This window comes from Carcharhinus amblyrhynchos, chromosome 10 (genome assembly GCF_965287045.1).
Source record: "Carcharhinus amblyrhynchos chromosome 10, sCarAmb.v2.hapA, whole genome shotgun sequence".
In the NCBI taxonomy this organism is placed as follows: Eukaryota; Metazoa; Chordata; class Chondrichthyes; order Carcharhiniformes; family Carcharhinidae; genus Carcharhinus; species Carcharhinus amblyrhynchos.
Genome location: NC_137333.1, coordinates 64,895,233 through 64,921,731, shown reverse-complemented (window position 1 = coordinate 64,921,731; position 26,499 = coordinate 64,895,233). Strand labels below are relative to the sequence as shown.

The 26,499-nt window shown below is 40.5% G+C and overlaps 1 protein-coding gene across 2 annotated transcripts in view; it reads right to left on the bottom strand.

Moving 5' to 3' along the window:
- Window positions 1-26,499, bottom strand: part of dync2h1 (dynein cytoplasmic 2 heavy chain 1) — a 546,351-nt gene that overhangs the window by 474,705 nt on the left and 45,147 nt on the right. For both annotated transcript variants that reach the window (XM_080197215.1, XM_080197216.1), the window contains exons 3-12: window positions 25,749-25,919; window positions 23,825-23,963; window positions 16,638-16,756; window positions 14,464-14,608; window positions 10,821-11,053; window positions 5,323-5,457; window positions 5,126-5,239; window positions 3,953-4,064; window positions 3,682-3,806; window positions 346-521 (exon numbers count right to left, since the gene is read on the bottom strand). In XM_080197215.1, coding sequence (XP_080053341.1) covers window positions 346-521; window positions 3,682-3,806; window positions 3,953-4,064; window positions 5,126-5,239; window positions 5,323-5,457; window positions 10,821-11,053; window positions 14,464-14,608; window positions 16,638-16,756; window positions 23,825-23,963; window positions 25,749-25,919 — 1,469 coding nt within the window. The remainder of the gene's footprint in view (window positions 1-345; window positions 522-3,681; window positions 3,807-3,952; window positions 4,065-5,125; window positions 5,240-5,322; window positions 5,458-10,820; window positions 11,054-14,463; window positions 14,609-16,637; window positions 16,757-23,824; window positions 23,964-25,748; window positions 25,920-26,499) is intronic.

The window sequence follows — 26,499 nt, the reverse complement described above, 5'->3', positions numbered from 1 at the left end:
TTCTGCACTGTAGGATTCTTTGACAACATCTGGGTGTACCAATTTCCCTGGAACTTGTACCCTTGCACAGAATTACATGGAAGTTATAAGATGGAAGCAGACCATTTGGCCCAAACAATCCACGTGTGTTAATTCTGCTTGGAATTCCATTATTTCCTGTCAGACCTTTGAGAAACAATAGTTTGGACATTTGGATTGTGTTACAGTAGCTGAAACCAACATTACGTTGTACTAGTGAAAACAAAATTTGATAGCAGAAATGTAGTTATTGCTGGTAAAAAGGAAGACATTTTATTTTCATTCTTTTCTGTGCATACTAATTTTCTGTGCACAAGACAATTATACCTGATGCCAGCTGTGGGATCTGATACAGATGATTGTATGTCCCTAGACCAGTCATCAAATTGCTCTTGCTCGTAGGTTCTCAACTGGTCCAGAAGTTCGTTGCAATTTCGCCAAAATGACTGAAATCCTGCCAGGTCACTCAGCAATGCCTCAGCAATCTTTACAGTGTCTTCAGCCTAAAATAAAGATGCAGAATTAATGTATTCAATACAGCCATCTTCTTCCCCTATTTAAAATTCCTCCACATCATTATACTTGTCTGCACCAGACACACTCAATGTCAGAAGAATAAATAGCCGTTGTTTAAGAAGGGTGCCAGGCAAAAGGCGGGGAATTATAGGCCGGTTAGTTTAACGTCTGTGGTAGGTAAAATGTTAGAATCCGTCATTAAGGAGGAAATTGCGAGGCATCTTGAAGGGAATTGCTTGATAGGGCGGACGCAACACGGTTTCATTAAAGGGAAGTCGTGTCTGACAAATTTACTGGAGTTCTATGAGGATGTGTCTAGGGCAGTGGATAGAGGAGAGCCGGTGGATGTGGTCTTTCTGGATTTTCAGAAGGCGTTTGACAAGGTACCTCACAAGAGGTTATTGCAGAAGGTCAGGGGACATGGAGTTGGGGGTAGGGTGTTAGCGTGGATAGAGGATTGGTTGTCAAATAGGAGGCAGAGAGTGGGGGTCAATGGGTGCTATTCGGATTGGCGGTTGGTGACTAGTGGGGTGCCCCAGGGGTCGGTGCTGGGGCTCAGCTATTTACCATTTATATAGATGATCTGGAGGAGGGAACCGAGTGCAGGGTGTCGAAATTTGCTGATGACACCAAGATTGGGGGAAAGGCAAATTGTGCGGAGGGTGTGGAGAGTCTGCAGAAGGATCTAGATAGGCTGGGCGAATGGGCCAGGAAATGGCAAATGGAATTTAATGTTGGCAAGTGTGAGGTGGTCCACTTTGGTAGGAAGAATGGTAGGAAGGACTATTACTTACGTGGCGAAAAACTGCAGCAGGCGACGGTGCAGAGGGACCTCGGGGTCCTTGTGCATGAGTCGCAAAAACCCAGCTTGCAGGTGCAGCAGGTGGTCAGGAAGGCGAATGGGATGCTGGCCTTCATAGCGAGGGGGATTGAATATAAAAGTAGGGAGGTCTTGCTGCAGCTGTATAGGGCATTGGTGAGGCCGCAGCTGGAGTACTGTGTGCAGTTTTAGGCGCCGCACCTGCGCAAGGATATTTTGGCCCTGGAGGGAGTGCAGAGGAGGTTTACTAGGCTGATACCGGAGTTGAGGGGATTGAGCTATGAGGAGAGGCTGAATAAACTAGGCTTGTACTCGTTAGAGTTTAGAAGAATGAGGGGAGATCTCATTGAGACGTATAAGATGATGAATGGGATGGATAGGATAGAGGTGGAGAGACTCTTCCCGCTCAAAAAAGACAGTAGGACTAGGGGGCACAGCCTCAAGATAAAGGGGAGGCGGTTTAGAACGGAGTTGAGGAGGAACTTCTTCACTCAAAGGGTGGTGAATCTCTGGAATTCTCTGCCCGTTGAAGTGGTGGAGGCTGCCTCGCTAAATATTTTTAAGAAGCGGGTTGATGGGTTCTTGATAAGCGAGGGGATTGAGGGTTATGGGGAGAGGGCGGGAAAGTGGAACTGAGCCACAACAGATCAGCCATGATCTTATTGAATGGCGGGGCAGGCTCGAAGGGCTAGATGGCCTACTCCTGCTCCTATTTCTTATGTTCTTATGTTCTTAAGGCCTTTTTCAATGCTATTGCGAAAATGGTATCAGGTGGTATCTGAAAGCTGTTCTCAATTACTCACTTACAAAGTTTCATCTCTCAAGCAAAAATCAGGAATTCAAAAACAAGAAGATCGCAAGCCTGAAGCAACTTACAACCTTCTGTTTCATAGCACCACAGAGCACTAATCTAGTCTGCCATTATATTATCTCTGCAACATATATAGAGTCAAACAATGTTGACTTCATCAATGTAATTTCATGTTGTCCAACCGAAATTGTGGAACCTATTTTCCCCTCATTGCCAGCAAGTGGTAATTCATGTTAACAAACAATGTCACAAAATACAAATAGGATGAAGGAACTGCCGAAGTTCAAGCAATAAGCTGTGTGAACTAGCATTTTCACAATTAGTTTTCTTCATTCAAATATTTCCAATTTAATACTATTGATTCCAAATATAAGGTACTGTCAGTTGGTTTCCACTCTTCAACATTCAAACAATAAACAGATTATTTAGTTTATACCCTGGATTAGCTGAAACACATTTGTGGTCAACTTCCAGTTCCTAAATTGCAATAATACAACATTATAGTAAAGTCCAAGGTAAACCACAAAACTTGTCTATTCAACAAAAATAACAAATAAAATCAACCTACTGAAGAGCGTTATGCAGAATTCAAAGCATCCTACCTGTCTAATTTAAATAATTGATTTTGTCCTTGACGTGAAAAGTATAGGGGAGTATTAGGGGAGATGAAAATGACTACTCAGGAAGTGAAATTCAAGAATTGAGAGAACGACAAGGGAATCAAATTATGATGGAGCAATTAACAGCCCATAGCTACAGGAAATATGCCACTAAGCTTGTCCTCTGGTTATTTTCTAATTACAGTAAGAAGTTTCACAACACCAGGTTAAAGTCCAACAGGTTTATTTGGTAGCAAATTTGGTAATTTTTTTAACTTGCCAGTAACAGATAGGGAAAAAATGAGAGATCAACATCAAGCCAAAAACCTCCACTACCACAACCATGAGCAACTTTAGATCAACAGGTCTGCATTGAGTAGTAGCAACGTTAAACAAAATCAAGTTAACACTGACCGTTATAAATACTTTTAGTGGTTATACTAATTTTCAAGTTTCTGCCAAAAGGCACTAATTGCAGTTTATGACTGCTGGAGATGTAGAAGAATGCACATAAGTTTCATATCCGATTATTTTGATGCAAAAATGCTGTTGCCCTTCCCAAAGAGTTGAACTGGCATGGTACATGGTTGTAAAGGTTGAAAATGAACAGTAACTTCCACTCTCCTTCATACTGCATAAATCATTACTTTTGGCCAGAACTGTTTGATCTTGACCACGACTAGGATTCTTCGATCCTGCTGTAGTGAATGGAGCTTCGACCGAGCGCCAATTCTCTGGCAGCAGTGGTGGAATGTACAAGATCGAAGAATTCCACCTGAGATCGGAGAATTCCAGGGATTTTCACAGTAACTTCACTGCAGTGTTAATGTCAGTCAACATGTGACAGCAATAAAAAAAAATTTCCGAAGTCTTAAATGTTGTAGCAAGAGGAAACAATGTATTACTTAAATACTAACCTTTAGTTCCAGTTGTCTAACCCAAACAATATTATTGACAACCTCAGGAAGATTCTTGCCTGAAAGTGGGCCTGAAGGTTCTCCTGGAACACCATGCCGTCGACTTTCAAAATCAGCATGAATGCCTAATTCATTCAAAAAGCATCATCAATAAACATGAAAATTCTTTGAATAGCAGTATTTTCTACTCAATTACTATTTGGTTAAAAATTTATGTTACCAATAGTTCCTAAATATGTTGCATCTTCAGAAATGTTTGTGCTAACATTACCTTTAATGTATTCTGCAAGTTTTGCCAACAACATTTCACGTTCCGAAAGCAGCTCCTTACTGATGCTGGGTCGTTTGACTAATTCCTTGTACTTCTGAAATGCCTGCAGGAGCTTGAAAGAAAAATACAACTTTGGTAAAAAGCTACATGAAAAAACAGTCTAATAATGGCAAACGATAGAGGCAGCCCATCCTAATGCAGAGGAAACATAGGTGCAATTGGACACTATGAAGAACACTGGTGGGAGTTCATACTCAGATTAATGAGACTGAGTTTGTGGCAATATGCAGGAGCTACTACCTTGGCCTAGCAAGGGCTAAAGGGAAGAAATATCCAATGGAACCCTCACAGTTAAAATCAGTTCTGGAGTTACCAATTACACAGCTGGGAAAGGAAAAGAAAGTCTACAGGAGTTGAGAATAGCTTTGGGCTAGTGGAGAATGAAGTGTCCATTTAAAGGGCAATGACATATTAAACTGCAGTGAGGGATTTTCAGTCCTTTTAAAAGTTAAATGGAGAAATCTTTCTGTGGTTTAGAGTACAAGTTGCCTACAAAAATAGTGTTTAGTCAATATTGCTTTTAGTTTGTTTGTCAAAGTAAAAGTTGTAAAAATTGAATTTTTTGTCAAATCTTTCAGGTTGGTCACTGAAAATTCAAAAATCTTTTCAAGACCTTCATAGTCTCTACAGAAAGAATAACAACATTCTTTTTATAATATGGTGAGCAGAACAACAGTCATCACTATGTGGTCATAAATTCACTACTTTTCAATTCAATTCCTCTAATATAAAAACTAGTGTTTGATTTCCTTCTTTATGGCTTTGCTTAACCTTTCTGTGATTCATGTACTCCAAAATCCTATTATGTTCCCTTAGAAAATTGTGAACGTGAAGGTTAGTGACTAAGGCAGAAACTATGTAGAAAATCAAGGTTAGATTGAATAGGTAAATAAAGTAGATGGAATTTAAGGGATACAAGAACAGAGAAGGAAATTAGGACCATTTGCTTGTGGAGGACAAATATTCGCATTGACTGACAAGATTGAATGGCCTGTTTTCCAGTTGTAAGCTTCCATACAAATAATGTTTAAAAATATGGTTTGGAAAGGTTTCTGTTTCACAGTAATTTGGTTAGGAAGTTTATAACAGAATATGCAATACTACCGATATTACCTGTTGGGGATTATCTTGCACCTCCATGATAGAGATTTTCAGCTTGCTTGCAACTTTCTGCTCAGAAGGAGCTATTGAACGTTCATATTGGGCTACAGCTGCTTTCCACAGTGGCTAGAAAATGCAATAATTCCATGTTGTACAGATAGCATACATAATATTGACTTATTCAAAATAAGAGATAAAGTGCAACAAACCTCAGTGTAAGGATTATATTGAACTGGATTGAGTCCAGCAAAGGGCTCAAAAACCTGTGCGTTATGAAGTAATTGCTGTTCTCCTGCTGGTAAGAGCCGCATAAGCTTCTCATGAACAGTTCTACTAGTTTGGATCTGAAAAACAATGAATGAATGAAAATTGTTTACCATGAAATTAATTTACTGATTTGATTTTTATAAGCTTTGTTTGAACTTGAATCCAGCCCAGATTACATAAAAATATATGTACTGGCCCAATTAAACCATGTGAGATGTGTGCTGTAGCAGCGGAGATGGTCCACCACTGGTTATGCCACTGTCAACAGGGTTTCCCGTTGTTCACACCCTTGTGGCAAGGTGTTGCCAAAAGATGCCACTGGCGGGAAGAGCTGGAAGATCCCGCCTCTAGTTGATAGTTATCTTTTGCATGAACAACTGTTTCTAATCACATTTATGCATTCTGTTTCAAAGACCTTTTTAATCTCTTTTCTTTCATCCACCTATCCAATCTTTTTCCTCAACCACTAACCCCAGAAATAAATTCAATGACACCACAAAAGGGGAAAATATCAGTGACTGAACTGAAAAATAAGAACTATATTACAATGCAAAGGAATAGGACTTTGGCCTGCAGTGTAATAAAGAGCTCCGTGAATAAGGCAGATAAATGTAACTAGACCTATTAGCTCACAGGGAATGTGAAACCTGAAAAGAATAAGTTGGGCTGAATGTCCAGTTTCTAAGTTGCAATGTTTAAGTAATTTTCTGTTAATCTACTGAAAAATTAGGTTGAATATATGTAATAACAGTACTCTAAAAAACTGGATCAAAACATTTGGTATTGAAATGAAAAGTAAAATACATAATTACAAAAACAATTTCCTTCATAAATCACAGATGAGAGAGTTATTAATGTTTTGCCTCCTGGCTACCAGACATAGAACTAATGGATATCTCTTTTAAATACTGTCTCTCCATTTCACACACCAGTTTGCCCCTAATTTATCTAGTGGCCCCATTTGCCGCAGATTTAAATCCCATTATGGCCCCTAAATCTCACATAGGGGCCAAAACAAGATCTCAGTTTGAGATCTTCCTCACCAGTGACATGATCAAGTTCACAGTCACCGAGGGCATGAACCTGATTTCCATGATTTAAAATTTAATATAATTTGCCATAACACCTGACCAAGATGTATCCTCCCCGCTGGCTGTATGACGTTATGCCAGTTCAAATTACTACTAATTTTCAGAAACAAAAACCAGTCATGATGACCATACCAGGAGTGCTGAGGTATGTAGAGGCCCCAGTATTTAGTGGACTAGACTGGGCATTGTCCCCAGCACTCTTGCAATGCCCCTGGAAATGCTCCATGGTCAGGACACACTGCCATGTGGGCAGTATCAGGAGTATTGCCAGGTGGAAAGTGTCAAGGGAGTCCTAACGGTGGTGGTGGTGGTGATGGTGGTTTCCCCCTTATGTGTGGTGCGGGGAGGCAGGCAGCCTTGTTGACTGCAGGGAGGACGGGGGTTGTAGGGAATGGTGATAAGGGGAGAACACTGATGACTACATAGGGTTGGGGGGGTGGCGGGTGCAGAGATGCACTGACATTGTCATTGTGGTTGGGAGAGGGAGTGCCCCGCTCTTTTCACTTTAAAAATGTGCCCCAATCTCAGAATCCTGGCTCTTGCTGGCTTGTTTTGTCTTCCACTGGAAGGCAGTGTAATCCTCACCAGCACTTGAAATTGCATAGTCTGCTATTAAATCAGGTGAGAAAAGGTGTCTGTGAAAGCCAACGAGTTTCATACAGCTTTTCTTGCCTGGCCAAGCGCTCCGTGCAATTTTGAGACAATTCTATCCGTGGACTATAAGGAACAAATTGTGTGAATTTCAGAACTCAGTTTAGAGGGAATCGCATGGTAGTCATAATGCCTGCAAGATGATTATGACTGGAAATTAAATAAGCAGGTTACAAATTCTGCAGGATATATTAGAAAAATGATAGAGGGGGCTGGATTAACACTGGTTGTAATGGATCAAATCACTCACAGAATAAGAGATTAATGTATAATGAGAGCTAAGCAGGTCATAGAGACCTCATAAATGGAAGTAATAAAACAAAAGGATTTAAGACTGGAGTGGGAGTTGTGTGTAGGGCCTTTGGCAAAACCTGTAAAGTGAAAAATTATACAAATGCAAAAATTGGACAAGCATGCACCAAAGGCAGAGTAATTTTAATGGGGGATTTTAACTGGATTGGGAGAAGCAGAATAATCGGTAGTGAATTTCTCAAATACGTTCAGCATAGTTTTCTGCAAACGTATGTCCTGGAACAAACAAAAAGACACAGCAGATTAGATATAATAATGAATAATGAGCTAGATTTAATTATCAGCCTAATGATGTGTGCAAATTTATCTAATCACAATCATAATATGATCAAATTCATCTGACTGTTTGAAAGGGAGAAGTGAGAAACAGCTACTGAGATTGTAGATTTAGGTAAGGCTGATTCAATGTGATGAGACAAAGACTGTCCATGAAAAACTGGATTCATCTGTTAATTGGTCACAACAAGTCAATGAGGCATGTTTAAAAATAATTTAATGTGATACAGACCCTTTATCTCTAAGCCTAAGGGGAAAGACTGCTACCCCAAAAAATAGGCAAGGATGCCTAAATAGGTAAGGGATAACTTAAAGCTAAAAGGCACATAAAATCCAAAAAAAATGATCCTTGCAAATGAGAGAGATGCAAGAATAGCAAGGGGTGGAAAAACAATGATAAAAGCCACAAAGTAGAACTGTGAGATGAATCTTCCAAAGGATTTCAAAATTAACTCAACAAATGTTTACAGTTAAATAAAAGAAAAGATTGCGGCCAGGAACATTACAAGAACTTTGAAAACTGAGAAAGGAGATACAGCCAACGAAAATAAGGAAATGGAGAACATGTTAAATAGTTACTTTGTGCTATTTATTAACAGAGGGGAAGAGTTATTGGCCGAGGAAATTAATCTTGAATCAGGGATGGGACTCAAAATTAATGGAAGCAAATTAATCGTAATGAAGAAAATAATTACACCAAAAAGTAAGAAATTCCAAAGCCAGATGGTTTTCATCCCAGAATTTTAAGTAAAGCAGGTGAGAACCTACATATATTCTCTGGCAGCTCTACAAATTTATGAACCATTTTTCTAAACTGACAAATTGCCTATGTCATTCCAATATTTAAGAAAGATGACAGACAGAAACCAGGGAATGTTAAACCAGTTAGCCTGACATCTGTTGTTAGAAAATTATTTGAGCCTACAGGAAGATCCTCTGGTCATCCTATGATGTCTTACTTGTGGCAGGAGATGGCACGCCATTGGCCAGTGGCGGGATCTTCTGGTCTCGCTATTGTCAGTGGGATTTGCCATTGACTGCACTCCACGCTACCGGAAAATCCATGCAGGGAACCCACGGTGCCAGTACGCCATCGGCAGGTCCAGAAGGTCTCGCTGGCATGAACAGCCGGAAAGTTCCAGCCTATAAATGAAGTTAAGGGCTGGAACTTTCTGGCTGTTCACGCCAGTGGGATTTTCTGGCCAAAGTGAAGTAGTGCACTTTGGAAGTTCTAATACAGATAGGAAATATACAGTAAATGGCAGAACCCTTAAGAGTATTGATAAGCAGAGGGATCTGGGTACACAGATACACAGGTCACTGAAAGTGCAAGGCAGATGGAGAAGGTAGTCAAGAAGGCATACAGCATGCTTGCCTTCATCAGCCGGGGCACTGAGTTTAAAAATTGGCAAGTCATGTTGCAGCATTATAGAACCTTAGTTAGGCCGCACTTGGAAAATTGTGTTCAATTCTGGTCGCCACATTACCAGAAAGACGTGGAGGCTTTGGAGAAGATACAGAAAAGATTTACCAGGATGTTGTCTGGTATGGAGGGCATTAGCTATGAGGAGAGGTTGGAGAAACTTGGTTTGTTCTCACTGGAATGATGGAGGTTGAGGGGCAACCCGATAGAAGTCTATAAGATTATGAGGAGCATGGACAGAATGGATAGTCAGAAGCTTTTTCCCAATTGGGACAGTCTATTACTAGAGGGCGTAGGTTCAAGGTGTGAGGAGCAAGGTTTAAAGGAGATGCATGAGACTTTTTTTTTACACAGAAGGAAGTGGCCTGGAACTCACTGCCAGGGAGATCACAGCTGATCTATTTGTAATTTCAATCCACATTCCTTTCGACCCCCAGTAACCTTTCAGCCCCTTGTCAATCAAGAACTTATCGAGCTCTACCTTAAAAATATTCAAAGATCCTGTTTCCACTGCTTTTTTAGGAAGAGTTCCAGGGACTCATGACCTTCTGACAGACAAACATTCTCCTCATCTCCATCTTCAATGAATGATCCTTTATTTTCAAACAGAGATCCCTAGTTCTAGATTCTCCAACAAAATGAAACACCCTCTCTACAGCAACCCTGTGAATACCCCACAGGATCTTAAAGATTTTGATTATTCGCCTTTACTCCTCTAAATTCCAGATGCAAACCTAACCTCTCCAGCCTTTCCTCATTAAACACCTGCCCATTCCTGGTATTAGTCTAGTAAGCTTTCCTTGAACTAATTCTAAAGCATTTACACCTTTCCTTAAATAAGGAGACCAAACTGTACATAATACTCCAGACGTGGTCTCACCAATGTCCTGTACAACTGAAGCATAAGCTCCCCACTTTCGTAATCAATTCCCCTCACAATAAACAATACATTCTATTAGTTTTCCTGATTACTTGCTGTATTTGTATACTAGTCTTTTGTGATTCATGCACTTGGGCAACAGACAAAGAGAAACTATTTCTGCTGGTTGGGTTATCTGAGAGTAGGAGGCAGAATCTAAAAATTAGCATCAGATATTGCAAGCATGGAATTAGGAAACATTTCTACCAGAATTTTGGAACTCTTCCACAAACAGGAACTGTTGCAACATCAATTGTTAACTTTAAACTTGAAATTATATATTTTTGTGAACCAAGGGAATGAAGCGACACTGGACAAAGGTACATTTATAGCAGTGGATATGAAAATATATGCTCAAAGTAAATGTTCCAAAATATTGCTACCAATGCTCAGCTTTAAGCAATCGTAACTTCAATACAGAGCAATTCAAAACACAAAACCAGTGACAGCCTGAAAAAAGCATTTCATCATTGATCTCAATGGTGCATTCTGATTGCTAATTTAAGAATTGTGTGTGTCTTTTCACAATTTGCAAAGTTAAAAGTAAAATCATTGCCTTTTCAAAAACAGTAAAGTAAAGGGATTTTAAAAGATTAAAGAAAAAAGACTCTGAAGTAGTGTCGTATGGACCCAAAACATTAACTTATGTTTCCTTCTCCACAGAAACTGCCAGATCTGCTGAGTTTTTCTAACACATCCTGCTCTTATTTCAGATTTCCAGCATCCACATTATTTTGCTTTCAAGAGAAAATATTTATTGTACTGTACCTCTTCAAGGCGTTTGGCAAGTTTAGCCAATGACTCTGGATAATATTTCTCACTTTTCCACTGATGAGGAGTGTATCGTCGCCAGAGCTGTCCAGTCAGATGATCACATGCTGCCACCCACTGTTCACAGATGGTAATGCCAGATCTAAGGCTCTCTTTCACAATGGGAAAACCATCTCCCCATAAATTTAACTGCATGAGAGTTTTCTGTACAAATCTACCCAAGGCATTTCCTAGAAAAAAGAAAATTAAAATTTTGTACTAATTATCAATTTCCAATATGTTATGAATTTTCAGTCAATATTTTAAAAGGTTTGAACAGAAAGGGGTCAATTTCTGTCCCGCCCACCACGGGATTCAGATCGGGTGAGAGACAAACCATGGCAAGGTCCATTAACCTCAGGCAGAATTTTCTGGTTTCAGGGGGGAACGCGGATGGAAAATCCCACCCGAACTGTCTTATTAAAATGGCCAAGGCAAATTATGTTACCTTTAGGTGAAGTATGACCCTAACTTGGAATGTTGGCTCTATTCTCTCTCCACAGATGCTGTCAAACATGCTGATTTTCCAGCGTTTTCTGCTTTTGACCTAGTTAAACATGTTTATTCACAGCAATCTGGAGAATTCACACATTCCTTTATTTAAGTGTAGGCTATCAACAAATGAACTATAGTATTCCAGCCGGATCATTTTCCTGTTTCACCACTGGCAAAAGAACCATTAAAACTCACTCGATGAATATGAATAGATTCCTATTGACCTCCCTCTGTGTCATGATGGTCTCTCACCCAAACCAGACTGAGTGAATTTTGAAGTACCAAATGGCACACAGGATGTTAAATCAACACATCTCCTCCTTTTTGAAAAAATAACTTTGAATATGTACAAGTCACAAGGTGAGAAAGCCATTTTGTAACCTACTTCAAAAATTCAGTAAGAAGCTGCATAGAGACAGAGACCAATTAGACAGCCTCAAACCAGCTAAAGTCAACTGAGCAGCCACAGTAATAACAAATGTATCTTGAAAGTGGGAGATGGATTCTCCCCAATTTGTTCCAACATCAAATTTATCTGAGAACCAACCTCATGATTTGATTTCATTTATTACTGTCACATATATTAGTATACAGTGGAAAATATTTTCCTTGTATGCTATACAGACAAAGCACATTATTCATAGAGAAGGAAATGAGAATGTGCAGAATTAGTGTTACAGTCATAGCTACGGTGTAGAAAAAGATCAATTTAACATAAGCTAAGTCCACTCAGAGGTCTGATTGCAGCAGGAAAGAAGCTGTTCTTGAGTCAGTTGGTTCATGACCTTAGAGTTTTGTATCTTTTTCTGGACAGAAGAAGATGGAAGAGAGTATATCCAAAGTTTGTGGGGTACTTGATTCTGCTAGTTGCTTTCCCAAGACAGAGGGAAGTATAGACAGAGTCAATGAATGGGAGGCTGGAATTTGACTACAATAAGCTTTGCAGATTACCGAAAACCCTGTTTTACAAGACTCTTGCTTCAATCAAAATATCAACTCATCTAAGAAGCTGCAGGCGGGATGTTATGGCCTCGCTCATCCCGAAACTGTAAAACCTTGCCCGAAATCAATGGCTCTTTCCACCGTCCATCCCTCGCCTGCTCTGATTCCCATGGCGGGCAGGGGATTAAAATTCCGGCCTACATGTCTGTTGGGAAAGTGACTGAGAGCATCATAAATTGCAATTGTTTTTTTCCTCATCTATCAAATCTTGTGTGAGCAATTGTGTGGGTAAGTTGAGCAAGTGATGACATTGCGTTTGTTAAACCTCCGAGGTAAGTGTGCAATAAATAAATAACCTGCTTCATTTTTAAATTCACAAAAGGTTTGCTGCTGAAATAATTTAAAATTGAACAATCACTGAGGGCAAGGAAATACACTCCCTACTCATGCACATATAAAACACACTGATCACAGACAGTACAAAAATACAAAAATTCCACCCATATAAATGTTACTATTTTTAAACTTCCGTAACAAACAAATGTTATAACCCTTTGCAAGTGCTTAACATCAAACTACTTTAAATATAATTTTCCTAGCAGGATAGCTTGGAAAGATGGTGCGACGTGTCCTCTGGCTATCACACAACAGCACTTGGAAGCATCAATCAGAACAACATTACATAATTAATTTTTTTAGCACTTTACCTCCAGCCTTGGAAACCAAATCTCACACTGCCAAGTTCCAATATGCAATGTAATGGAGCAACAGGATATAGGTTTACACTTATAAATAAGCAAGTTTTACCACCTCAGCAATTCACTTAATGGAGGTATGGATGGAGAACCTGGGAATTTTCCCACTGGAAGAGACAAACAACTAAATGCCTAAAACACTGTAGTCAGCTCTGAAACATTAATTACAGTTATGTTCTGAAACGTTACATCCTTTTTAACCAGGCAACCATCAGAGCATTAAAAGATGTATTCATCCATGGAACAGGAAATACATATTCACCTAACAGTAATGCATATCAACCTAGCTCTGTTTAGGCACTCACAGCCATGGCTGGGAATTTGTTACATTGATAAATAATGTCAGTAAGTTTCAGGATGAAGTAATAATTTAGGAATCTTTTCAATTTCACAGAAAAATATCTTCAATATTTTTGTACAATTATATTCTTGTGGTATCAAAATCCTAAGTTTCATAACTATTCCACAGCTAAACAGCATTTCATCAACATAGAACCGCAGAAAAGTTGCAGCACAGAAGGAAGCTATTCAACTCATCTTATTTATACAAGCCGAAGGATACCTAGATGCCCTTTCCAATCATGCCTTCCTGCTTCTGGCCCATTGCCCTGTAGCTTACAGCACTCAGATGCAGATCCAAGTACTTTTTAAAAGAGTTTAAGGCCTCGGCCTTCACCTCCAACTCGGGCAGCAAATTCCAGACACTTATTAGCCTTTGCATAATAAGCTCTTCTTCATGTCCCCTCTACGCCTTCTGCCACTATCCTTTAATGTGCCCCTTAAATAGGACACAATTTTCAATATAGCAATGGAAATGCAAATTAGGTATAATGTTTGAATTACCTCGATAAACAAATTAATACAAAATCAAAGTAGTTTTTGTCAGTTTGTAGAAATCTCATCTCTGAGGCACAAGTTTCCAGGTTTAAATTGCATACTAGTATTGGAGCACAAAAATCAAGGCTGAGATTCCAATACAGTACTGAGGGAATGCTGCACTGTCGGAGGCCCTGTTTTTCAAATGAAACATTAAACCAATATATAAAAGATCCCACAGCACTATTTTAGAGAAGAGCAGTGGATATACCCTCAAATATCCTGGGCAATTTTCTTTTAAGTTATCTGGATGTTGTCACGTTATTTCTTGTAGGAACTTGCCAGGTGCAAATTGACTGCTGCAATTCCTATATTACAACAGTGACTTTACCATGAAAGTGCTTCATTAGCTGCAATGCACTTTGAAGGGTCCAGTGGTCTTAAAAGGCATTATATAAATGTAAGTAGTTCTTTCCATCTCTGAGACACTAATGAGCTTTCAGATGCGCCACATTACAAAAACTAAAAGGACAGTTCAGGCCTCTCGATTGTGTGCCTGTGCTAGCAGCAATTCATTCTTTCAAAGATTGTACCTATGACATCCAGCAGATGGCGCATTCGTGACTCTGGGTAAAAATCATGCTCAGTTTGTCTCCATATATCATCCACTGTATCACGGGTAGTCTCAACCAAATCCACAACGTCAGCCAAAGAAAGGGTGTCCAAATTGTTGTACTGCTGAAAAAAAAGAGAAATTCAGTTTAGGAAATTATTAACTTCTACCATGCTAAAGAATTTTCAGTTTTAAATGTTGTCTCCATAGTACAAACACACACAAATCAGAGGCCAGAGAAGTGAACAACATGAGGGAAGAAATATTTGTGCAAAGCCAGTGAAAACACTAAGCCAGGCGCAAAAATTTCATTTGAGAACTAGTTATTTATTTAGTCAGAGGAAAATGAATTCCAACGCAAAACTTGCTCAGTGCTCTGCCAAAGACCAATACTAAAAAAAATTACTTTCTTAAATTCATTTGTGGGACATGAGAGTCGCTGGCTGGCCAGCATTTATTGCTCATTCCTAGTTGCCCTTGAGAAAGTGGTTGGTGAGCTGCCTTCTTGAAATGCTACAGTTGAGTTGACCCATAATGCCCCTAGGGAGGGAATTCCAGGATTCTGACTCAGCAATTGCAAAGGAATGGCAATATATTTCCAAGTCACTATGGTGGGTGGCTTGGAAGGGAACTTGCAGGTGGTGGTGTTCCCAAGTATCTGCTGCCCTTGTCCTTTAAGATGGAAGTGGGCAGTGGTTTGGAAGGTCCTATCTAAGGATCTTTGGTGAATTTTTGCAGTGTATCTTGTAGATGGTACACACTGCTGCTACTGAGTGTCAATGGTGGAGTAGTGGATTTTTGTGGATGTGGTGCCAATTAAGCAGGCTGCTTTGTCCTGGAAGGTATCAAGCTTCTTGAATGTTGTTGGAGTTGCACCAATACAGACAAGTGAGAAATATTCCATCACACTCCTGACTTACGCCTTGCAGATAGCGCACAGGTTTTGGGGAATCAGGAGGTGAGTTACTTGCTGCAGTACCCCTAATTTCTGACCTGCTCTTGTAGCCAGTGTTTATGTGGTCAATCCAGTTGAGTTTCTGATCAATGGTAATCCCAAGAATATTAATAGCGGGGTATTCAATGATGGTAACACCATTGAATGTTAAGGGGAAGTGTTGAGAGTGTCTCTTATTGGTTGATGGTCATTGCCTGGCATTTCTGTGGCATGAATGTTACTTGCCACTTGTCACCCCAAGTCTGGATATTGTCCAGATCTTGTTGCATTCAAACACTGACTGCTTTAGTAACTGAGGAGTTGTGAACAGTGCTGAACACTGTGCAATCATTGGTGAACATCCCCACTTCTGGCCTTATGAAGGAGGGAAGGTCATTGATGAAACAGCTGAAGATAGTTGGGCCAGGACATTCCCGAAGGAATCCTGAACAGTTGCCCGGGAGCTGAGATGACTGACCACCCCCGACAACCACAACCACCTTCCTATATACAAGGTATAACTCCAACCAGTGGAGAGTTTGCCCCCTGATACCCAATGATTCCAGTTTTGCTAGGGCTCCTTGATGCCACACTCGATCAAATGCAGCCTTGATGTCAAGACCAGTCACTCAGCTCAGCTCTTTTGTCCATGTTTGAACCAAGGCTGTAATGAGGTCAGAAACTGGTGAACCTGGCAAAACCTAGACTGGGTGTCACTGAGCAGATTATTGCTGAGCAGATACTGCTTGATAACACTGTTGATGACCCCTCCATCACTTTACTGATAATGAAGAGTAGACTGATGAGGCAATAATTGGCTGGGTTGGATTTGTCCTGCTTTTTGTGTACAGCACATACCTGGCCAATTTTCCACATTGTCAGGTAGATGCCAGTGTTGTAACTACACTGGAAGAGTTTGGCTGTCAGCCTAAACAAAATCAGAAATTGCTGGAGTAACTCAACAGGTCTGAAGAAGAGTTAAATGTTAACTCTGTTTCTCTCCATAGATGCTGCTAGAATTGCAGAGATTTTCCAGCTTTTTCTTTTTGTATTTCCGATTTCTAGCATCTACAGTATTTTACTTTTATTTTACTGTTAGTTTGGTTTGCTGAATAAGCCTTCAGTATTTGATATTGCACTAGAATCAAATCTTTCCTCAAAAAGGTATATAATATGCTAAACAAGTTAACTAACACCTTAGGCTGCAAAGAAAAACAAACCTGTGCAATTGTTTGAAACAGTTCTTCAAAATGCTGGGCTCTTTCTTTTCTGTCCAGTTTATCATCAGCTGCAGCTACTTCTGCCCAGAACTGAAATTCATCACCAGGTTCCAAAATTCCTTTCAAAATAGAAATAAAATATTTGGCTGACAACAAAACTGATCAGTGATCTGGTTTTTATAACACATGTAGTTACCAATTTTTCAAAACAGCGTACCATTGCTACAATATTTGTTTCTCTGATTTAATCTTGAACTCTACATACATCAGAATTGGTCCATCATCCGCTATCAGAGGAGGATAAAAGACTGCAAATGTCTTTACAAGAGCTTAGCTCACTTGACATTATGACTGGAAGCCACATAAAATTCCCTCCCTGTCTATCCTGCACTGCATGAGAGTCACAGACCCACATCAACTCAATTTCTCTCAAAAGGGTCAGGTTACACAACAAGAAAAATCCCCAAAAAAGTAATAAAACTCAAGCATTTAAAATCAGAGAATGATAATGGAGAAAATAATGGCGAATGATAATGAACAGAAATTCTAATGTGGAAACAGACTTCTACAACTTTACTGAGATCATTGTTTCCACAACTAACGTTGAACAATTCTCAAGGTTTCAAAGATAACCTGTTGGCACATCATCTTTCAGCTGAAATAATTTACTTTCATAATCCAGCAATATTGTGTTTGGTTGAAGATGATGAATGTTGGACCTACTTTCGCATCCTCTTTCTTGTTTGATTGAAGCTTGCTTTCAACACATATTTCTTGTCCACCCTTGCCACAGTCTCTTAGAGTTCAATAAAATAAAGTCTACATGCAAGATTTGCTGGCCCTGACTGTGAGTGGAATCTTCTAGTCTCGTTGAAGTCAAACCTCACCATGGTGGCGAGGCAGGCAAGTCACGCAAATTGCCATTAACTTCGGCAGAACAGGAAGATCCTGCTGAAAGCTAATGGTGAGCCAACTCCACCATGGAAAAACTTGCTGCAGGGGTGGGGCTGGAAAATTCTGACCATATATCTTCATTTTGCACCATGTTTGGGGTTAGCATAACCCAAGTCTATGTTGACTTCAATCACAGTAAATTGTTTCCTTGCCAAATATGTGGAATAATCAACCTGTTTTCTGCTACTTTATGCTGTTCTAGCCTTAGTCAAAATATCAGTTAACTTGGATAAGTCATATGAGATGGCTTAAGGCGAGGTATTTTCCAACTGTGCTCACTCCAAGGCCAGAAATTCCCGCCTGAGGTCAACTGACCTTTACATGGTCCACCCCTGCCCGTGACGGGCAGGAAGGGAAAATTCCACCCAGGGTGTTAATATACCCTTTTCAAAAATTGCCACTTTCAGTCTTTTGTTAATAGTCTGTTTGGCCAAATTGGCCAGACATTTGCTTTTCTTGTTTGTTGTCTTCAGAAATTGAGCCCTTTACGAAGTCTAATTACAATTGAAAAATCACTTTTCTGATACAGTTTAACCACTTTTAAGTACATTCTGTCAAAAAAGGCACAATAAATAAAAAAATGTTCATGGCATGCTAAAGAGAATCAAAATACATTGCCCTATTTATGAGGAATGTCATGTCATCTACTGTGCAGACAACGCACAAGTGAGAGATGTAATCTAATACCTATGCCCAACATTGTGCCTGAAATGTATAATTTGATCCCATCAATAGCAGTCATTCTGGAAGCAGGCCCTGCATCCTTCACGCTTTATGCAACACTTCCATGTACAGTCAGTACACAAAGCTGATATTTCTATATTTATACAGTGCACAGCACCAACACTCCAGCCTTCAGGTAAAACCCAAAAATAACATCTCTAACTTCAGACAAACACAGACAACATGAGACAAAGCAGTGCGCTAACAATCCCTAAATGTGACTATTGAAAGTGGCAGCATACGGAGGCAATGGTAGAGAAGCCAAGACTGTGCTAATGCTAACACAGAAAGCTCCTATGTAGTCTGTTGGCTGGAATAAGACAGCATAGTTTCTTATTTCTCTTCTTGAAGAGGGAGTAGAGTGAGATTATGCTGCAGCGTGTTATATTTGCCCAATTCTCACTGGGCACACTCCTTCCTGCATTGCAAGAATATCTAAGGCAGACCAGAAAGCTGTTGCAAGGTTTCTCTGCTCCTTTCTTGAAAGCCTAAGTTGAAAGCCTGTGTCTCTGCTCCTTTCATTTTTCTCAACCTAACTGGGACTTGTTGCTGTCCCTTGACTTTGTCCTCACCTGGGACACCTATTCGTTGTCTGACTAATAAGAGATTGTCACAGGCATGTGGGAATGTTACAAGTATGTGAGATCGTCACAGGCGTGTCTGCCACATCGTGCCTGTACAATGGTATCCTCATGTGGCTCATCTGAATCCTCGCCCTCTTCAGATTGATCCCCTTCTAAATCCTCCTCATGCGATGTGATATCTGGCTTCTCCATGTCTCCCTATATCAACACATTTCCCCCTTTTCAGCACTCAGTTGTGCAGGGCACTCTCAGCGATGAGTATTGGAAAACCCACCTAATACAGTCCAAACATCTGAAATGCATCTTTAAGAGACCAATAGTCTGCTCTATTATGGGACCTGTTATGACTGAATATGCAGCATTGTGTCTCTCCTCAGGTGCACTCTGTGGCTGACAAATGGCTGTCATCAACTATGTCTTCTGAGGGTAGCTTTTATCACTGAGGAGCCAACTCCCTAAGCACCATGTGTCTTCAAATATCCTGGCATGTGGAAAGGACTCAAAATGTGCAAGTCATGTGAGCTCCCAGGGTACTTAGCACAAACATGCTGGGGCTACTTTCTGTGATCACAAATTAGCTGAACTTTCAGAGAGTGAAATCCTTTTCTGTTAATGAATCTCACGTGATGCTGCCAGGGACCGCTCAAGGCCACTTATGTGCTGTCAACAGCAGCCTAATTCATGCGAAGCCTGAGGTCACAGTGAATCCCACAGCTCTGGCAGCTTGGTTTGCTTCATCCATGGGAAGCTGCACATTACGGTTAGCTTTATTGAAAAGGGCATCTGTCACCTCCCTAATGCATTTTTGTGTCTCTGATTACGAGATGTCATAAAGATCCCCAGTGGAAGCCTGGAAGAATCCAAAGGTAAAAAAGATTTGCATTGCAGTAACCTTCAATGCAGCTAACAATAAATGCCCTCCAAATCTGTGCAGTGTGAGTTCCTCATTCAGCATATGGCAAATATGACCTAATATATCACTAGACAAGCGAAGGCACATGCAGACCTGTCAGTCACTCATTTCCATGAATTAGCTATATCTTCTGTCGATCTATGGTCACAGCAACCATTTTTGTTGATTTGGCTGTTCCTCTGGGGTGTCCTTGGGGTCCCATTGCCTCTTGTTCCACAGGGTAATGGGTTTCCCAAAACTACGGCAGTTGGCATACAGTCAAATTATTAGTGTTAGTTCCCATTGAATGGTCTCCCTCCATGTACAGAGCAGGAATGCAGTCTCTACTCCTTGACTTTCCCTCAGTCTGCACATCCCATACCAAGGTCACCATTTGCACGATGATATCATCCTGGAGAACAACATGACTGAACTTTCCCTTCAGATGTGACTGCGCATTCAGAATGAGGGTCTTAACTAGCATCAAAAGAACCAAGTCCTAGGATCTACAGTTAGCCTTGAGTTGGTTATAGCTTTGACAATTGCTAGTGACACCCATTCCTTGCTCCTAAGTCATGACTGCCAGCCTGGTGCGTTGGACGCCATGACCAGTGCACTGGGAAGATGGAGGTTTGTAGGGCCCATGTTGTCTCTGCGCTGACATGGACCTTGATTTTTGATCCACATCTATTCTGACATGCCTCTGTGAGTTTCAAATGCCAATTTAAACCACATGTACTGCAGCACCTACACTAATGGATTCTCGCCTGAATGTGCATTATTAGTAAAGGAGATAAGCTCATTCATTGTGTACTAGACCGTTCAGTCCAGCACTCAGTTGAGCAGGAAATTTAGAGAATGCCCCTTCAATCGGCCAGAAATTGCTATACTAAACTCTTCCCGAGCTCGAAGGCCCCTGCCTGATCGATTCTTTTCTAGCTTGTTTTGCAAACTGCATTCCCAGGAGAAATCAAAAATGATGCTGCTGACTTTTATCCAACATGCCAGCTTCAAAATTCCCGCTATCATCCACCACGTTCTTCCCATCTTCCTCCATACTCACCGAATCCCAATTCCCCTTCTACCTCCCCTGTTACCCTTGACCCCATCCATGTTCATTTGGATATTACTATTCACACCCTAAACCCTTTAATGTTGATGTCCCCATGCCTTTTGTCAACCTGACCCCTCCCCTTCTCAAGACACCCTTCCTTTTCACACAACCTCCCTCCCACCTTACAGGATCCAGGTGCCTGGCCATAATTGAGCCCTGTGCCTCACAATACCAAGACTCAAATGCCCAAAGACCCATCGCTATCCAGAGGTGCCTAACCTCACCTAAGTCCAGGACCAACACACCATCTTGCAGAGCCCTCTAACATAGCCTGTACAATCAAGAACAGTCTCTTCAATATGCCACTGTTGGTATGGCCTCAGCCCCAGCACTCTTCAGCCACAGCAGTGTAGCTTTAGTCACAGCAGAGCCTCTGACAGGCTTCTAATTCTTGCCTCAGGACAGTCTTTCACTGCTCCATTCTGTCCTTTACCACATCTCCAGTCCTATCCCCAACTCCCCTCATCCCCTCCCCGATCCTGCACCTCCCCCATCCCCAGTCCTGCCTCCGTTGCCTCCCTCTCCTTGTGTTCCACATTCCCCAGTCCTGCCAGCCTCTCCTACCTTATCGTGTTCCACAATCCAAAGCCACCACCCTCCTCCCATCTTCCCCCCTCTTCATTTATCTAGCCTCCTGTGCCTAGCGTTGGTGCAGTTTGTGCTATAGGCATCTGATATCCTGCAGCAATATTCCTAAAAGGCAAGTGAAAGCAGCATTTACTGACCTTGAAGATATTGATTAACTAAGCACAACAGGTGCATGCCTCTTAAATACAGCCAATTGTCCATGGTCACAGCACTTAATTTGGAGGGAGACAGTAATTCCAGCGAGTTGGCCCTTTGTTGAGCATTCATGAGATGCAAATATAATTTCCAACATAGATCAGTGGACAACTCAACCTGTCAAATTCTGAACTAGTTCCTGCAGGTCTGAAACTGACTTTCTCCATCACGCCAAATATGACGTGATATATCCCTCACCCACTAGGATTTCCACTGCTGGCTAGAGGAGAAGATTCTGCCCCTTGTTTTCTCCTGCTCTGCGTGGTAGAAAGCAAAACTATGGAATATGCTGAACATTTCCAATATCTTAGCAGCTGCCCCTTTCAAAGGCCACTGTTGACGAGGAGATCCAACACCAACTCAGCTTTCTACAAACTACAGCAGCGAGTGTTTGACAACAAAGGCTACAAAGGTCTTAGCGTACAATATTGTTGTTGTCACCACACTCCTGTCCTGCAGTGAGACCTAGAAAATGTAACAGTGATATATAAGAGCGCTAAAGAACTTCCATCAGCAACAGTTCCACTGCACCCTCTGGATTCAATGGGAAGATCATCAACAAACACTTGTGTCCTTGAAGCAAGCTCCACAAGCATTTAGGCAAAAATCCTATGAAAGCAACTTTGACGGACAAGACACTGCATCAAAATGCCAAAAACCATCTCCCCTGCCAGATCCTGCTTTCTCAGCTCTTAATCTTCAAACGCAAACAAAAGGTCTCCTCAAAGCAAGGCAACATTGATGTCAATGACTGGGAGGAGCTTGCCAACAATTGCTCAGAATGGAGAAATTTTTTAATCAAGCTACATTACACTTTGATTCTCGATGTTTTAATGATGAGGTAGAAAAGCATTGAGAAAGAAAGAACAGGAAGCAAACCCTGCACTACAAATTCCATTACCCCATGAGAGGTCCTGCCCCATGTGTCCAAGGATCTGTGGGTCAAGAATTGGCCTGTTCAGTCACTTGAAAACCACAGCAGAAACTCATGATCCTGAATAGACATCATACTCAAATCAAGGGACAGCATTGACCATGACACAGCATGAAAATGAGTCATTGTATGGCCTTCAGTTCTCTGACAGCTTTAAAATCTTTCCATCACTATTTCTCTGTATCTTCCTTATCGAATCTCATAATTTTAAACACCTCAATTAGACCTTTTGTCAATAGCACACGTGCACTTTCAGGGGAAGTGGTCAAGGGTGTTGATCAGGAAATTAGGTAAAATGGACATCTTCCATTTAATTTGAAATATATTGTATATGCTAAAGGGTTCCCAAAACAAACATCATTTTTGCCTAAGGCAGAGTACTGCAAATGCTTGTTGGAATTGGTTATCCCTGAGGAGCATAAAATGGCTTCATCAAAAAGCTTCAAAATCTCCTCAACCTACTGCACAAAGAAAATCAAAATTCCTTCACGTGTGAGCATTGACAGCTTTGCCCACTGACTACTGGTAAATCTCAAACACATAGCTAGGATTTTCTGGTCAGCAAGTCCCGATGTGGTGTAATTTTGCATTACACATAAATATTACCATCAGTGAAAGTGTTCACTCCCCAGTGGGGCCTGTCTTGTCGACAGACTTTTTTACTTCCAGCCTTGATGATTTTTACCCTTTGAGTGCAGCATATCAACTCTCATTTGTAGTGTAATCTAGTATTTCCCATACATCCAATTGCATAAATCCCTTTCCCCAGATCAAAATCAGCAAAAGAAAGCATTACATTTCTGCTGACGTTCGTCTATCCTCTCCAAACAAGGCAAAATTTGATTTGAGATTTCCGATGAATGTGGAAAAGGGCAGGAAAAGTTGAATGACAAACACTTTAAAACCTAACGGGGGGTGGCAGTGGACAGTGGAGCATTTACCTGAGTCATGGAACAAGTATACACACATACTTAAATTGTCTTGAGTTTGTCCATTTCACTTGGACAAAAGGAAAAAGATAGACAGGTATCCCCTATTGCACTCTGTTTAAATCAAATTTTGAAATTATTAGACAGTGCTGCCAACCATCATGGACAGGTCTGTGACCTAATTCATGAACAGAAAGTAGTGAAACTACTGAAACAGAAAAGCAAATAATAAACTCTTTAAATGTGATTTTATTCCAGTCATTAAGTTTCAAACCTGAAGTATCCTGTTCTCCACCAAATTTGGTCCCACTGTAACTGTGATCTGAGTGTCTTACAATAGATCCTAGGCCTGCTTCAAGTTGAGTCAGCAAATTCTGCAGTTTAGGATCAAAACTTTTACTCCATTTTTCATCCTAAAATTAAAACCAAAAAGTATATTAATCGTAGAGTCCTACAATTGTATTCTGCTTACTCTTTGAAAGAGCTATCCAATGAATCCCATCCTACATCTCCTTCTTCCACAAATTTATAAGAACATAAGAAATAGGAGCAGGAGTAGGCCATCAGGCCCTTCGAGCCTGCCGCGCCGTTCAATAAGATTATGGCTGATCTGTCGTGGCTCAGTTCCACATTCCCGCCCTCTCCCCATAACCCTTAATCCCCTCTCTTATCAAAAACCCATCAACCCGCGTCTTAAAAATATTTAGCGAGGGAGCCTCCACCTCTTTTCCATTTTTTTTTCCATTTCAAGTGTATATTCAATTTAAAATTTATAACACCTAACAGTTTTATATCTTTAACAATTCAGTTAGTCAAGGATAAGTTTAATGAGAGTAATTCAAGTTATAGATGTTAATTGCCCAATAAAATTGTGGAACAATGAGCAACACGTCAGGAGCCCAGATCCTTTTGCCCACAAGGTGGATTTTTTCTGATATATTGCATTATGATTCAGTTCATGCCAAAAGTCTGTAGAACAATGTGGTCACAAGATCATAATAAAAAGCCATAAGAAATAAGAGCATGAATAGATCATTTGGCCCAATGAGCCAACTCCACTATTCAATAAAATCATGGCTGATATGAAAGTGACTTAATTCCACTTTCATGCCTGCCCCAATAAACCTCGATTCCCATGAAAGTCAAAATCTGGCTAGCTCAGCCTTGAATATACTCAGTGACCCAACCTCCACTATACTCTGTAGAAGAGAATTCCAAAGACTAATAATCTTCTAGAGAGAAGAAATTCCTCATTATCTCCATCTTAGTTGTGTTCAGGATCAGTTCACAAATTCCAAGGTGTATTATGAAGTTAGCCCAGACCCCAAATGTTTTGGATTTTGGATTTAGTGCAAGCATAAGGTGCTTCACTCCAGGTATGATTCTATTGATCCACGAGGAAGTTTTTATTAAAACAAACTTCAGTTAACAACAGTTGAAAGATAACAAAATGAATTAGTATAATTCAAATACTTAAACATGACAAGGTATAATTCTTAACAGCTAGCTATCTCTATATTTCCACTTTAAGCAGTATCCCCACAGATATATATCCATCTTCAGAATCAGTTAGCACAAAAAATAAACTCATGTGGATGCTAGATTTTCAGCCTTTTAACCCCTCTGAACAGAGATACAGAAAGGCACATGTCTTCTGACTCCCATACAGCAGCTTCCAGAGAAAGATATATTTTCAAACAGCAGAACTTCAGTTAAAGAGATCTGTTGTCCAGCAGGTCCCAGTCTCCAAGCTCCAGAGAGGGAAAGAGAAACAGAAAGCTATTTGTTCTCTCTAAAGATTCCAAGCAGCAACTGAGCTTTTGTCTCTCTGTGAGTTTAGCCCCACCCAGTCATATGACTTTTTAAAAATTCATTTACAGGATGTGGGTGTCAATGGTAGGGCCAGGATCTATTACTCTCCCTAGCTGCCCTCCATTTCAAAGGGCATTTGAGAATCAACCACATTGTAATGGAGAGCAGTTGGGGACGGGTAATAAGTGCTAGCCCAACCATTACCAAAATATTAACTGATACAAGTGCATTTTGTTTCCTATAAATTATATTTATAACAAAGGAACTGTGCAGCATAAATTAACAGATGTGGATACAAACAAAATTTAAAAAGCATAGTTCATTTATTTTGGTCAACAGGCATCAGATAATAAAAGTGACTGTTTAATAGAGCTTTGAATAGTCACCTTCAAAAGTACTGGCGCAAATATTTGACGTATTGCTTGGTAAAGAGCAATTATGGGCGAATCCAGCATAGACGACACAAGTATGTTGGTGTGTAAATTATCCTCCGTAATGACATCTGGGCGCATCTTGAAGAAGACCAGTATTTTGTCCTTTTTGTCACCCGGTTCAACCTACAATTGAAAGACGTTACATTCCAGAATTATTAAGCGCCATATGCAGCAATGAAAGGTTTCCAAACAGACACCAGAACTATGAAACATTGTTCTTAAAATTAAGACTCTTTCTATCTTCTTTCTGTTTCCAGATGAACAACATATATAACTCAGAATGTTTTTCTCTACGGCTATAACGTTAACAAGAATTTTAGACAAGCTGAGCTGAATTTTCTCAATCCATTGGTGACGAACTAGGAAGAGGACGGGTTGGCAAAAGGGTGAAGGGAGGCATATGAAGGAGAACCCAACATCTCCCCACCATCATGATCCCTACGGAACTTCATTAGTAGTAGGTTGCCATCCTGAAAATGCCTCTCATATGCCAATTCTCTATCTTCCATTAGTTAGCCAAACCTTTACCCATGCTAATACACTATCCCAACATCATGGGCTTTTATCTCATGAAGTGGCCATTTGTATGGTACCTTATCAAACACCTTTTGGAAATTCAGATACATTAATATCTACTGGTACCCCTTTATCTTTCCTGCTTGTCACAATTTCACAGAATTCTAATAAACTTGTCAGGCATGAT